General features: G+C 45.8%; 2 protein-coding genes across 2 annotated transcripts in view; one reads left to right on the top strand and one right to left on the bottom strand.

Annotated features, from left to right (window-relative positions):
* The window catches only part of LOC120018118 (neurofibromin-like), a 100,868-nt gene that overhangs the window by 37,805 nt on the left and 47,528 nt on the right, over window positions 1-15,535 (top strand). The window contains exons 29-33 of the mRNA XM_038961114.1: window positions 853-1,011; window positions 1,168-1,265; window positions 1,639-1,785; window positions 1,969-2,115; window positions 2,237-2,347. Coding sequence (XP_038817042.1) covers window positions 853-1,011; window positions 1,168-1,265; window positions 1,639-1,785; window positions 1,969-2,115; window positions 2,237-2,347 — 662 coding nt within the window. The remainder of the gene's footprint in view (window positions 1-852; window positions 1,012-1,167; window positions 1,266-1,638; window positions 1,786-1,968; window positions 2,116-2,236; window positions 2,348-15,535) is intronic.
* On the bottom strand, window positions 9,880-13,120 carry omgb (oligodendrocyte myelin glycoprotein b). The gene is made up of 3 exons (XM_038962114.1): window positions 13,107-13,120; window positions 10,979-11,188; window positions 9,880-10,870 (listed from the first exon to the last, which is right to left on the bottom strand). Exons 1-3 carry the CDS (start codon window positions 13,118-13,120, stop codon window positions 9,880-9,882), a joined length of 1,215 nt encoding a protein of 404 aa, XP_038818042.1.

Here is a 15,535-nt window from a genome sequence, read left to right as displayed (position 1 = left end):
ACCGAGCTAACTCACTAGCTTGCTAGCTCACAAGACTAGGCAAGTTAGCAACGTTGTAAGGGACATTTAGAGCGTCCTGTAAGGCATCGTTGAGGGCTTAAATGCCCCACCAGGGCGTAGCTCCCTCACAAGCTCATAGCTCAAGGTAAGGGACATTTAGCTTGCTAACATTCTAACTAATAAACTGATAATGATCTCCAAACACAAATGAAAGCATGATGTTAGCATGAGTTGTATTATTGCTTAGTGTAGCAATCAATAAAACGTATGTACTGATCCACTGTGGGCTCTGCCGCCTCAGCCACACAGTCAATCTATCATCAATTGGAGTGGCAGGTAGCCTAGTGGTTAGAGCGTTGGGCCAGTCACCGAAAGGTTGCTAGATCGAATCCCAGAGCTGACAAGGTCAAAATCTGTCGTTCTGCCCCTGATCAAGGCAGTTAACACACAGTTCCTAGGCCGTCATTGAAAATAAGAATGTGTTCTTAACTGACTTTTAAAGGTTAAATAAAAATAGATAGAAATCAATACGTCCATTTCTTTTTAACAACTTTTGTTATAGTGATCATGAGATAAATAAGTTGTGATCTCGCCATAACGAGGCGCTTTTTTTTCTGGAAGTCCTCTCTGTACTTAGCTCTTTCCTTCTTCCTCTGTCGCCCTCCCCCTCTCTTGCAGTCTTACTCTCTAACTCTTTTTCTCTCGCTTGTGCTCTGGCTGGCTTTGAGAAGGGTGGTGTGAGATCTTCTGTCATGTCGTACAAGCATCTAACTTTCTAATTTCCTTTCGTGTTTTCTCTCCACTCTGTTCCAACTCCTCATCCTGCTCTCCTCCCTCCCCCTTTTCCTTCAGGTGGTGAGCCAGCGTTTCCCCCAGAACAGTATAGGGGCGGTGGGCAGTGCCATGTTCCTGCGCTTCATCAACCCTGCCATCGTGTCACCCTACGAGGCAGGCATCCTGGATGAGAAGCCCCCACCCAGCATAGAGAGAGGACTAAAGCTCATGTCCAAGGTATGGGTTGGGAGATTCCATCTTCCTAAAATAAGCACCTTGCGTGAAAATGACAGTAGTGGCTTTGACTAAAATAGTTTGATAAAATAATTGTAAACAATGTATTATATTTATTACCTTTGATTTTAGTTAAGTTGCGCTCTGTTTTGTTCGCAGATCCTCCAGAGCATTGCCAACCACGTGTTGTTTACCAAAGAGGAGCACATGAGGCCTTTTAACGACTTTGTGAAAAGCAACTTTGATGCAGCCAGGCGGTAAGTTAGGTTGAAGATGACAATGGGATTCTTATATAACTCTTTGCAACAATGGGACCAGCTATGCTAGTTAGCAATGGCGCAGTTACCAGATTTGTGACGTCTTGAACTGTATATTTTTACGCGGTAAGTCAGAAGAATTTTAATACCAGCAAAACTTCTGACAACAAATCCCCAATTTTCAAAGCGGATAAAATCAAACTGCTCTCTCAGTATCCTGAAAAGCAGGAAATTATCGGAGTCCCGACTTTCTCTTATGAAGCTGAGAATTACGTACCTAGACTCATTTTCTAAAATGTTAGATATATTTGTAATAGATTTCCAGTTCTGTAATTAACCATTCACTCTGTGATCCCTCCATATTGCCCTGTAGGTTCTTTTTGGACATAGCTTCTGACTCTCCTCCCAGTGACTCAGTCAACCACAGCCTGTCCTTCATCAGTGATGGCAACGTTCTGGCCCTCCATAGGCTGCTGTGGAACAACCAGGAGAGGATCGGACAGTACCTCTCCAGCAACAGGTCAGTAACTCACACACACACACACACACACACACACACACACACACACACACACACACACACACACACACACACACACACACACACACACACACACACACAATGAGTCAACAATCGTCATGTTATATGCACTACCAGTATAGCCCTCAGTCTGACAGCGGTCTCTCTCTTCCCATTCCATAGGGACCACAAGGCAGTGGGCAGGCGGCCGTTTGACAAGATGGCCACCCTCCTGGCCTATCTGGGGCCCCCCGAACACAAACCTGTTGCCGACACCCACTGGTCCAGCCTCAACCTCACCAGCTCCAAGTTTGAGGAATTTATGACCAGGTAACTGTTCTCCTAGTGTAGAGTTAGTCTGTAAAATGTTCTAAGAAACTCAGGATGTCAGCAGTTGGTGAGGGGAGTTGATTCAGAAGCATTCTATTGTCCGTTTGTCCCTGATTTCTAGGCACCAGGTCCATGAGAAAGACGAGTTTAAAGCCCTGAAGACCCTCAACATCTTCTACCAGGCTGGAACCTCCAAGAATGGCAACCCTGTCTTCTACTATATTGCTCGCAGGTAAGACCTTGCCAAGGAGTGTGCTGTATGTTAGTGTTGCTGTCTACATACAGTGCGTTGGGAAAGTATTCAGACCTCTTCCCCTTTTCCACATTTTGTTATGTTACAGCATTATTCTAAAATGCATTAAATAAATAAAAACATCCTCACCAATCTACACACAATACCCCATAATGACACAGCAAAAACAGGTTTTTAGAAATGTTTGAAAATGTATTAAAAATAAAAAATAAAAACTTTATTTACATAAGTATTCAGACCCTTTGCTTTGAAACTCGAAATTGACCTCAGGTGCAACCTGTTTCCATTGATCATCCTTGAGATGTTTCTACAACTTGATTGCAGTCCACCTGTGGTAAATTCATTTGATTGGACATGATTTGGAAAGGCACATACCTGTCTGTATAAGGTCCACAGTTGACAGTGCATGTCAGAGCAAAAACCAAACCATGAGGTCGAAGGAATTGCCCATAAAGCTCTGAGACAGGATTGTGTCGAGGCACAGATCTGGGGAAGGGTACCAAAACATTTCTGCAGCATTGAAGGTCCCCAAAAACACAGTGGCATCCATCATTCGTAAAATGGAAGAAGTTTGGAACCACCAAGACTCTTCCTAGAGCTGGCTGCCCGGCCAAACTGAGCAATCGTGGGAGAAGGGCCTTGGTCAGGGAGGTGACCAAGAACCCGATGGTCACTCTGACAGAGTTTCTCTGTGGAGATGGGAGAACCTTCCAGAAGGACAACCATCTCTGCAGCACTCTTAACAATCAGGCCTTTAGAAAGATGAACGGCACAAAGTACAGAGAGATCCTTGATGAAAGTCTCAAGACCTCAGACTGGGGCGAAGGTTCACCTTCCAACAGGACAATGACCTTAAGCACACAGCCAAGACAACGCAGGAGTGGCTTTGGGACAAGTCTGTGAATGTCCATGAGTGGCTCACCCAGAGCCCGGACTTGAACCCGATTGAGCATCCCTAGAGAGACCTGAAAACAGCTGTGCAGCGACGCTCCTCATCCAACCTGACAGAGCTAGAGAGGATCTGCAGAGAAGAATGGGAGAAACTCCCCAGATGCAGGTGTGCCAAGCTTGTAGCGTCATACCAAAGAGTACTCAAGGCTGTAATCGGTGCCAAAGGTGTTTCAACAAAGTACTGAGTGAAGTCTGTAACGTAACAAAATGTGGAAAAAGGGAATGGGTCTGAATACTTTCCAAATGCACTGTACCTCTGTCTGTAAGGTGTGTGTGGTGGGAAGGGAGTCACACACGACCGTTTGGCCAGAAAGTGTGTGTATGTGCTCGTGTGTGTGTGTGCATTAGGGGCTTAAAGTGGAACTGACATCGTTTTAGCAACATTAAATCTTGTTAAAATGTATTCATATACACACATAGGAAAAATATGACGCCTTTTTTTTCTCTCACTTTTTATGACAAGCAAGCACTTAGATTTTTTTTTTGCGTTTTCATACATTCATAAAATGTTTGGGAATGACGTAGAGTAAGGCATTGTGAAAATTCTATACCAATATAAAACGGGAAAGCAGCTGTGCGTCTGGCACACGGGCCTGCCATCATACTGCCTGTAAACGCACTGGATTGTGTGTTTACAGGCAGTAGCAACAGCGCAACATTAGATCATTATAAAGCCTTTGCCAAAAGTCACAAAATACACCTGATTTTAATTAATACTAATATGTAAATACACTACATGACCAAAACTATCTGGGCACCTGTTCGTCGAACATCTCATTCTAAGATCATGGGTGTTCATTTGGAGTTGGTCCCCCCTTTTGCTGCTGTAACAGCCTCCATTCTTATGGAACATCTTTCCACTAGATGTTGGGATATTGCTGCGGGGACTTGATTCCATTCAGCCACGGGCATTAGTGAGGTTGGGCGATTTAGGCTTGGCTCGCAGTCGGCGTTCCAATTCGTCCCTAAGGTATTTGATGGGGTTGAGGTCAGGGATCTAGACTGGCCAGTCAAGTTCTTCCACACTGATCTTGACAAACCATTTCTAAACTCAGCAAAAAAAGAAACATCCCTTTTTCAGGACCCGGTCTTTCAAAGGTAGTTCGTAAAAATCCAAATAACTACACAGATCTTCATTGTAAAGGGTTTAAACACTGTTTCCTATGCTTGTTCTATGAATCATAAACAATTAATTAACATGCACCTGTGGAACGGTCGTTAAGACACTAACAGCTTACAGACGGTAGGCAGTTAAGGTCACAATTATGACAACTTAGGATGCTAGAGGCCTTTCTACTAACTCTGAAAAACACCAAAAGAAAGACGCCCAGGGTCCGTGCTCATCTGCGTGAATGTGCCTTAGGCATGTTGCAAGGAGGCATGAGGACTGCAAATGTGGCCAGGGCAATAAATTGCAATGTCCGTACTGTGAGACGCCTAAGACAGCGCTACAGGCCAGACAGCTGATCGTCCTCGCAGTGGCATACCACGTGTTATAATACTGTGCAGGTGTTGTTACATCACCTATGGGACAGGTACAGGACGGCAACAACAACTGCCCGAGTTACACCAGGAACGCACAATCCCTCCATCAGTGCTCAGACTGTCCGCAATAGCCTGAGAGAGGTTGGACTGAGGGCTTGTAGGCCTGTTGTAAGGCAGCTCCTCACCAGACATCACCGGCAACAACGTCGCCTATGGGCACAAACCCACCGTCGCTGGACCAGACAGGACTGGCAAAAAGTGCTCTTCACTGGCGAGTCGCAGTTTTGTCTCACCAGGGGTGATGTCGGATTCGCGTTTATTGTCGAAGCAATGAGCGTTACACCGAGGTCTGTACTCTGGAGCGGGATCGATTTGGAGGTGGAGGGTCTATCATGGTCTGGGGCGGTGTGTCACAGCAACATCGGACTGAGCTTGTTGTCATTGCAGGCAATCTCAACGCTGTGCATTACAGGGAAGACATCCTCCTCCCTCATGTTGTACCCTTCCTGCGAGCTCATCCTGACATGACCCTCCAGCATGGCAATGCCACCAACCATACTGCTCGCTCTGTGCGTGATTTCCTGCAAGACAGGAATGTCAGTGTTCTGCCATGGCCAGCAAAGAGCCCGGATCTCAATCCCGTTGAGCACGTCTGGGACCTGTTGGATCGGAGGGTGAGGGCTAGGGCCATTCCCCCCAGATTTCCGGGAACTTGCAGGTGCCTTGGTGGAAGAGTGGGGTAACATCTCACAGCAAGAACTGGCAAATCTGGTGCAATCCATGAGGAGGAGATGCACTGCAGTACTTAATGCAGCTGGTGGCCACACCAGATACTGACTGTTACTTTTGATTTTGACTCCCCCTTTGTTCAGGGACACATTATTCTATTTCTGTTAGTCACATGTCTGTGGAACTTGTTCAGTTTACGTCTCAGTTGTTGAATGTTATGTTCATACAAATATTTACACATGTTAAGTTTGCTGACAATAAACGCAATTGACCTGTGAGAGGACGTTTCTTTTTTTGCTGAGTTTATATGGACCTCGCTTTGTGCGCAGGGGCATTGTAATGCTGAAACAGGGGAAAGGCCTTCACCAAACTTTTGCAACAAATTTGGTAGTACAGAATCATCTATAATGGCATTATATGCTGTAGCGTTAAGATTTGTCTAAACTGGAACTAATGCCCTGATCACACCGATAGTGTCATTGCGCAAAATCGTATGCAGCATCATCTGGATATGTGTGCAACAAAAGTTCCACATTCACCTTCTGCTACCATTTCTGTCAAGCTGTATTTGCATACAGTTTGACGCATGCGTTCTATAAATCCAACGTATGCACCACACAGAACACGCTGCAACTGCCTCTGCAACGCAATGCTGCAAGGCACGCGCAGGGTTCCACTGGAAGTGAATGTTTTTCTGGTGTACCAAAATGGCAATGATGCTGTCGGTGTGATCGAAGCGTAAGGGGCCAAGCCCGAACCATGAAAAACAGCCCCAGACCATTATTCCCCCTCCACCAAACTGTACAGTTGGCACTATGCATTGGGGCAGGTAGCGTTCTCCTGGCATCCGCCAAACCCAGATTCGTCAGTCGGACTGCTACATGGTGAAGCCTGATTCATCACTCCAGAGACTGCGTTTCCATTGCTTCAGAGTCCAATGGCGGCGAGCTTTACACCATTCCAGCCGACACTTGGCATTGCGCATGTTGATCTTAGGCCTGTGTGTGGCTGCTTGGCCATAGAAGCCCATTTCATGAAGCTCCCGATGAACAGTTCTTGTGCTGACGTTGCTTCCAGAGGCAGTTTGGAACTCTGTAGTGAGTGTTGCAATCAAGGACAGAACATTTTTACGGGCTACACGCTTCAGAGCTCGGCAGTCCTGTTTTGTGAGCTTGTGTGGCCTACCACTTCGCGGCTGAGATGCTGTTGCTCCGAGACATTTCCTCTTCACAATAACATCACTTGCAGATGACCGGAGCAGCTCTAGCAGGGCAGAAATTTGATGAACTGGCCTCCTGTGACAGTGCCAAGTTGAACATTTGAGCTCTTCAGTAAGGCCATTCTACTTCCAATGTTTGTCTATGGAGATTGCATGGCGTTGTGCTCAATTTTATACACCTGTCAGCAATCGGTGTGGCTGAAATAGCCGAATCCACTAATTTCAAGGGGTGTCCACATAATTTTGTATATGTTGTGTTCCACGGGAGTTCTCTTACATTTGGGAACTTGAGAGTCCTATTGATCAAACAACAGGTAGGCCTGATCTCCCTCAGTTGCATATGCACATCAACAAGCTCAACAACTAAGGTTAGCAAAAGCGAGATGAGCTAAAAATGTAACAAGGGAAAAGTAGATAAACCTTTAAACCTTTTTAGTAGTTGGCCGTCAAATTTGCACTGATAAGCAATGGTGAATAGTAGCCTGCTCTAACTTCTGCAGATCGCCTGCCAATGCATGCTCGTCTCAACCCTTGGGAACTTGCCTGCCTGCCCTCCCATTTGATCGTTTTGATCGATGCCAAATACATTTGATAGACAACTAAGATATATGCTTACTGTGGAAAACAGTTGTTCAAGTTTAGCATAGCTAGCTAGCAAAGTGATTCACATTTCTTGCAAGCTAACCAAATGACACCTGCATCTCTAGCTGTTTCCAGCCTTAGTTACATTCGTGCGTACATTTGTCCAAAATATTGAGTCATTGAAACTGAAACGGTGCCCGCCGGGCTGGAGGCAGCAAACAATGTACCAGGCCAGCTGTGATTTACAACTTGATAGCAATATTTGTTGGACTACAAAGAAATGTATTGGAGAATTATATGAATCATGCATTGAACTGCATCCATCTATTCTACCAACAATGCCTTACTCAACGTCATGGAATTATGAGTCAAATAGAACCTATTTTCAAAACTAGTTATAAAGTTGGTTTTGTAGCATAAAATAGGAATTGTATATTTTGTAATGGCATTATGATTGTCTGTTTCATATCTGCAAAGTAGATTCTGTCAGTTCCACTTTAAGAACTTGCAGGCCCTACAAGATAACCCCCAAACCAAGCTGATGCCAAGGTTTAAAGATTATTTCTCACGTCATACACTGACTCTTTCAAGCAACACGTACATTAAATGCGTTCTAAATGTTTTCCTTTTCTTTATATCATAGAAACCATAAAACGCAGCATCTGTTAACAGAACGAACAAGCAGTATAGACTACATAGAGTAGAGCATTCATCTTTCCACACCGATAGAGTATTATTAGTCATGTACAATGCATTCGAGATATATTCAGACCCCTTTTACTTTTTCCACATTTAGTTAGTTTACAGCCTTATTCTAAAATTGATTAAATTGTTTCATCATTCTACACACACTACCCCATAATGACAAAGCAAAGCAAAGCAAAAACAGGTTTGTGTGTATATATATCTCACATAAGACCCTTTACTCAGTACTTTGTTGAAGCACCTTTGGCGATTACAGCCTAGAGTCTTCTTGGGTTTGACGGTACAAGCTTGGCACACCTGTATTTGGGGAGTTTTCCCCCATTCATCTCTGCAGATCCTCTCAAGCTCTGTCAGGTTGGATGGGGAGTGTTGCTGCACATCTGTTTTCAGGTCTCACCAGAGATGTTTGATCTGGTTCAAATCTGGGCTCTGGCTGGGCCACTTGAGGACATCCAGAGAATTGTCCCGAAGCCACTCCTTCGTTGTCTTGACTGTACGGTTAGGGTCGTTGTCCTGTTGGAAGGTGAACCTTCCCCCCCAGTCTGAGGTCCTGAGCGCTCTGGAGCAGGTTTTCATCAAGGATCTCTCTTTACTTTGCTCCATCTTTCCCTCGATCCTGACTAGTCTCCCAGTCCCTGCTGCTGAAAAACATCCCCACAGCATGATGCTGCCACCACCATGCTCCGTAGGGATGGTGCCAGGTTTCCTCCAGACGTAACGCAATCGTAGTTTCATCAGACCAGAGAATCATCAGACCAGAGAATCTTGTTTCTCATTGTCTAAGAGTCCCTTAGGTGCTTTATGGCAAACTCCCAGCGGGCTTTCATGTCCCTGTTTTACTGAGGAGTGGCTTCCGTCTGGCCACTCTACCATAAAGGCCTGATTGGTCGAGTGCTGCAGAGATGGTTGTTCTTATGGAGGGTTCTCCCACCTCCACAGAGGAACTCTAGAGCTCTGTCAAAGTGACCATCAGGTTCTTGGTCACGTCCCTGACCAAGGCCCTTCTCCCCCGATTGCTCAGTTTGGCAGGGTGGCCACCTCTCGGAAGAGTTTTGGTGATTCCAAACTTTTTCCATTTAAGAATGATGGAGGCCACTGTGTTTTTGGGGACCTTCAATGCTGCAGAAATGTTTGGGTACCCTTCCCCAGATCTGTGCCTCAACACAATCGTGTCTTGGAGCTCTAGGGACAATTCCTTCAACTTCATGGTTTGGTTTTTGCTCTGACATGCACTGTCAACTGTGGGACCTTATATAGTCCAATCAATTGAATTGACCCCAGTAAGATTCCATTCAAGTTGTAGAAACATCTCCAGGACGATCAATGGAAACAGGATGCACCTGAGCTCAATTTCCATTCTCATAGCCAAGGGTGTGAATACTTATGTAAATAAGGTATTTCTGTTTTTCATATTTAATAAATTAACAAACATTTCTAAAAACCTGATTTTGCTCTGTCATTATGGGGTATTTTGTGTAGATTGATGAGGATTTTTATTTATTTAATGAATTTTATAATAAGGCTGAAACATAACAAAATGTGTAAAAAGGAAGGGGTCTGAATACTTTCCGAAGCACTATGTGTATACATTTGCCTAGATATTATTTGTATGCAAGTTTGAAAGATGTAGCCATACAGCACAACTTCACTCTGTAGATGTTGGTCAAATGGTTGGAAGATGAGAGAGGATACACATTTTAGGCAGTAACAGTTGAAAGTTGTTCTTTAAAATAAAAACAATAACAAACCTCTCCCTTTTACATTCTGGGTCATACGTACATAGGGTTAGCCCTCTCCAAAATCCATCAAGACTTGACTCTAGTACTGACAACGTGTGGGATTAAAAGGCTTTGAAGGCAGTCACCGTGACTAGAAGGTTCCAAGTGACTACAGAATACAGGATTGGTGTGTGGAGTCCGTGGCTTCTGCTCTGCGTGCTTCCTGTGTTGGGCTTCTTGGCGGCGGAGTGCGGGTGCCCTGTAGTGCTTGTGCGTGTGGAGAGGCCGTGCAAGGGGGTGGAGATGAACACAAACGATGTCTGGTCCCCCGAGCTATTGGCAGACCCTCTGTCTCCATGCGTCCCAGGCTCCAACAACGCAGACTTAGCCAAGTACCCAGAAGTGACGACTGCAGCTCTATCCGGTGTGAGGTCTCCACGGCCCAGCTCTCTGGCATCAGCCCCCAGTGGAGGCTCTGTGTGGGACGTAAAGTGCCACTCCCCTCCTGGTGTGGCCAGATGGGCTTGTCCACATGTTGGCCTAGTGTAGCAGGGGCAGCCCAACACGGCAGCACGGGTGTGTTTGGCCCAGAGCAAGAGCCGTGTGATGTTCTCCTCCTCTTCACAAGCCCAAGGGTTATCCCCAAGTGTCAACAACTCGAGCCCCTCCAACCGGTCAAATACCCCCTCCGGCACCCAGGAGAAGCGATTAGCATGCAGGTAGAACCTCCTCAGCCTGGGCAGCCGGTCCAATGATCCCAGGAGGATCTGAACCAGGTAGTTGTGGGACAAATCCACCATCTCCAGATTATGAGGCATGTTGGTGGGCACGGTCCAGAACCGGTTGTGACTCAAGTTTAGGGCGTGTAGGCTGGGTAGGGTGTTGTTGATGAAGACCACCCTCTCCAGCTCGTTGGCTGACAGGTCCAGTACCCTCAGGTTCCAATGGTAGGCCGTGTCGTTCTTGTCCAGGGCTCGGAGCTGGTTGCCAGCGGCCCGGATGTCCCAGAGGGCCCTGGGCAGGCCGGAGGGGAAGCGACCCAGGAGGTTATAGGACAGGTCCAGGGTACGCAGGTGGGCGTAGTGGCTGAGCTGGTCGTCCAGACCACAAAGGCTGTTGGGAGAGAGGGGAGTTCGAATTTTAGAAGTTAGGACCCAACCTGCCGAAGACGAGTATGATGAGAAGAAAGCGGATGATGAGAAGGAAGAAGTGTTTTCCTACCTGTTGTGTGAGAGGTTGAGGAAGCGGATGTTATGCTGCAGGCCTGGGGGCAGCTGTGAAAGGTGCCGTGAGGAGCAGTCCACCACACGGTGGCCCCGGCTGCAGGAGCACACGGCAGGGCAGATAGACAGGACCAGCCCCCCCAGCACCCCCGACAGGAGGAGCAGGAAGAGGCAGGCCAACGGGGCGTGGGGGAGCATAATGAGGGCTCTGAGAGAGGGAGAGACACAGTGAGAGGAGACTGGACTGTACCCAAGGACATACATCTGCAACACTTCTTTGCTCTACAATTTATATACTCACAAATGGAAGGGCACAGTTTTGATCCTGTATGGATCTTCGTCAAGACCATCACTCATTCACACACATCTGCAGAATAATAATACTGACAGTTAAATTAGCTACCGACCCCATTAGCATTTAAATATTGATTAGCAATAGCTCATTTAAGTCCAATCCTTGCTAGCTTTTCCAAGCTGCAATTACCAGGAGCTTAAAGGGATACTTAGGGATTTTGGCAATGAGGCCCTTTATCCACTTCCCTAGAGTCAGATGAACTAGTGGATACCATGTTTATGCCTCTGTGTCCAGTATGAAGGAAGTTAGCGTTGCAGTAGTTTTGAGAGCCAATGCTATCTAGCAATAGTACAATGACGGGAAGCCTATGGATATCTGCTAGCATGTTAGTATTCCAACAGATTGCTAGACAACGTTAGTTGGCGGAGTATTAGCTACAGTATCACCCTTATTCATAAACAGCCTAGTTTCCCCTCAATGGAATCTCTGTAGAAATGATTTATACCCTTGTCTGGAGCTACTGCTGTTTTGAGATAGCCTTTGATGCATAGCAGCCTCACAGATGGGAGAGGGGCAGTAATAAACACCAGGAGACAGCAGTAAAACACTCCACACTGGTTCTGCATCCAGCCTGTAAGAAAGTCATGACTGTGAACCATCTATCATACTTCAAGCACATAATGTGACTATACAACTAACTGGGTAGATTGGACCTCACTAAACCCAGAGCCCTCTCCCCTCCATCCCCTCTCCTCCATATAGTTCCCATTCACGTCATTGACTCCCCTCTGACATTATAACATTGTAACGCCAGGCCATATGCTAACAGTCCTGCTTGAGGGTTTCCCAAACTCTGTCCTCAGGACCCCAAGGGATGCACGTTTTGGTTTTTGCCTTAGCACTACACAGCTGATTCAAATAATCAACTAATCATCAAGCTTTGATTATTTGAATCAGCTGTGTAGTACTAGGGGAAAAAACGAAACGGGCATCCCTTGAGGTCCACATAACTGAGTTTTGGACTCTACTATCTAATAGCTGTGTTGCTGTTTACAAGGACCCCAGTCAGTCTGTGTGCCGGCAAGCTTGAGGCCTTGCCAGCGGGTAGGAGCTTAGAAATACTGCAGTGAGAGAGAGCCGGCTGAATTCCTTTAGAGTGGCACACACACACACACACACACACTCTCGATCCCACACACGCACACACACACGATTGTGTCCTGTCCTCTCTCACCCTGTCTTCTGGCACAAATGATTGAGTATCTGGGGACAGCGTGTGTGTGTGTGGTTGTATTAAGAAGAGCTTGCCAAACACATCAGTGTGGCAGGTTTTAGCAGTACATAGTAAGCTGAGTGCTCTAAACTTCATCAGGTTATGGTATACTGCAAGTTAGTCTTAGGTTGCACTTAACATTACAATTCATACCCAATATAAAAAAAACTTGAAATTACATAACAATAAAGTTAATGTTGGAGACCGTGCGTGCACCTTATTCGTCTTTGTCAATTAATTGTCTTAAGTTGTGTGGCACATTTGTGTCAATCGGTATATTAGTGCTTTCAAAATTCCATCAAGTCTTTTTCTCCAAGGACCCGATCGGAATTTGCTCCATAAATAGCTGTAATATCTAATGGAGATTTCAGCACCGTTGGAGAGATTTAATGAGAAGCCAGAGACTGTCATAGACAAATCACCCTGCTGCAGTCCACTGAACTAGTGTGGTACAGAATCAAATACATCACTGCTTTGTGAATCACTGTGTGTGTGTGTGTGTCCAGTCATGTGCACATGTGTTAGCATGTACTGTTTTACATGCCATTAGTCACTCACCTGATCCTCTCCATCGCTTCACTCCGTCATCTTGCTCTTTTCGTCCTCTCTCCTTCCCTCGGCCAGCCCTCTCACTTGCTTCCCCCTCTTTTTTTCAGAGCAGCAGGCTGGAGAGAGTGATTGTCAAGTCAAATCTGGGGGGTGTTAAGTTGCCCTTGTTATTCATGCACCATTTTCTTTTTTGGGTCTCTCCGTTTTTTTGCGCTGGCTTTCTTTTGGGGTATTTTTCCTTTCACATTCTTCCTCACTTGCACTCTCACTTAATTTTTTCTCCCTTGCTCTTCTTCCTTCTCTGGTAAAGGTGGACCCCCCCCCCCCTCCTCTCGCTGTCTCTCTCTCTCTCGTGCTGTGTTGGCGTTGGCCAGTGGTTGGCAGGCTCTCTCGCTCCGTCTCAAAATCCTCTCCTGGGTTGTGGCGTCCTCCAAGCATGCCAGAGCAGGGTGCCCCTGATAGCGCCAGTCATCCTCCACCGCTCCTCTGCAGGCTCCTGATGCACTCAGGGAAAGAGCGGTCTGAAGGAGAGAGAGAGGGGGGAGGGAAGGAGAGAGGATTGGAGGATTGCAGCACAGTGCCTGCCCCCACTGCTGATGATGAGACGGGGAGAGCGGGGGGTGGGGGAACTGTGCTGACTCCAATCTTTTTAGAATCAGGATCCCGCTCACTTGATAAAAGCAATTCTTTCTCCATTATCCCTTCCCCTCTCTCTCTTTTTTTTAAACACATACAGTATACTGAACAAAAATATAAACAACAATTTCAAAGATTTTACTGAGTTAGTTCATATAAGGAAATCAGTCAATTTGAAATAAATTCATTAGGCCCTAATCTATGGATTTCACATGACTGGGAATACAGATATGCATCTGTTGGTCACATATACCTTAAAAAAAGGTAGGAGTGTGGGTCAGAAAACCAGTCAGTATCTGGTGTGACCACAATTTGCCTCATGCCGTGCGACACATCTCCTTCACATAGAGTTGATCAGGCTGTTAATTGTGGCCTGTGGAATGTTGTCACACTCCTCTTTAATGGATGTATGAAGTTGCTGTAACTGTAACACGCTGTCGTACACGTCGATCCAGAGCATCCCAAACATGCTCAATGGGTGACATGACTGGTGAGTATACAGGCCATGGAGGAATGGATACTTGTCAGATCCTTGCGAAATGGGGCCGTGCATTATCATGCTGAAACATGAGGTGATGGCGGCGGATGAATGGCACGACAATGGGCCTCAGGATCTCATCACGGTATCTCTGTGCATTCAAATTGACACAGATAAAATACAATTGTGTTCGTTGTCCATAGCTTATGCCTGCCCATACCATAATCCCACCGCCACCATGGGATACTCTGTTCACAACGTTGACATCAGCAAACCGCTCACCCTGTTAGGGTTCGTTCCTTGGTTCTTGTCAATCATTGGCTCATTGGTGAAATTAGCATTGTGACAATATCTTTAATTAAATCATTAAAAAACCTTTATTAATGCAGTTGCAGACAGAAGTTGACAATCAGGAACATAGCACACATGTTTCCGAGTAAGTTCTGCATCAAAGGAAAGGTCCCATGTTATTTTATTAAACCAGAAGTAATGTCACTGCCTACGTCATTATCTTGACAAAAGATAAATGCTCACTAACAGCGATGTAAACAAATTTGTGCACAAAATTTGAGAGAAATAAGCATTGTGCGTATGGAACATTTCTGGGATATTTTGCATGTTGTATTTATATTTTTGTTCAGTGTACATACAAACACGCTAACTCATTCTAATGTGGGCTGTTCATTGAACATTAGTGCCTCGTGCGTTCAACTTTCACATTCTCATAGTCACAGTATGTTCCATTTCCCCTTCACTCTCGCTCTCTCTCGCTCTCTCTCACGCTCTCTCTCGATCTCTCACAGCATTTTGTACTCATGCTCACCGTGTTTTAACACACACACACATCTTCACACACACAGTTCCCCTGAATTCCCTGTAGTACTGTACAGATCTGGCAGGGTGACATGGTTCTGGCTGAACGCGCATGGGATGCATAACACACACACACACACACACACACTGCCCCCTGATTGCAGCGCTATCTCACATCACAACTGGCTCCTGCAACGACTGGCTGCCTCCACTGCTCTCAGCAGCATATTAACACTGTTTTTGTATTAACGGTACAGTTTTTGTCTCACCATCCTCCTGGTCTTCCTCCATTTTCAGCTGCCTTCAGGAAGCACCCTGGCAGTCTGCAATAAGAACAGCTTTTTGCAAATGTGCTGACCCATGAATAGGTGTTCTGTGACTAGTGGCTTTGTTTTACGGCCAACGTTGCTGCGGCCATATTAATACAATCATTTTTAGTGGGTCTGTATTTCTGTAATTCAAAATTCAATTACATTTACATTTGGGGGGGGGGGGGGTGATTGTTGTAATG

Source organism: Salvelinus namaycush, chromosome 23 (assembly GCF_016432855.1).
Source record: "Salvelinus namaycush isolate Seneca chromosome 23, SaNama_1.0, whole genome shotgun sequence".
Taxonomy (NCBI): domain Eukaryota; kingdom Metazoa; phylum Chordata; class Actinopteri; order Salmoniformes; family Salmonidae; genus Salvelinus; species Salvelinus namaycush.
The sequence above is the reverse complement of the archived record's forward strand: the minus strand, read 5'-3'. Positions and strand labels throughout refer to the sequence as shown.

Coding starts and splice junctions, on each gene's coding strand:
- omgb (XM_038962114.1), bottom strand. Junction 10,871..10,978: donor CTCAACCTCTCACACAACAG/GTAGGAAAACAC, acceptor CTCTCCCAACAG/CCTTTGTGGTCTGGACGACC.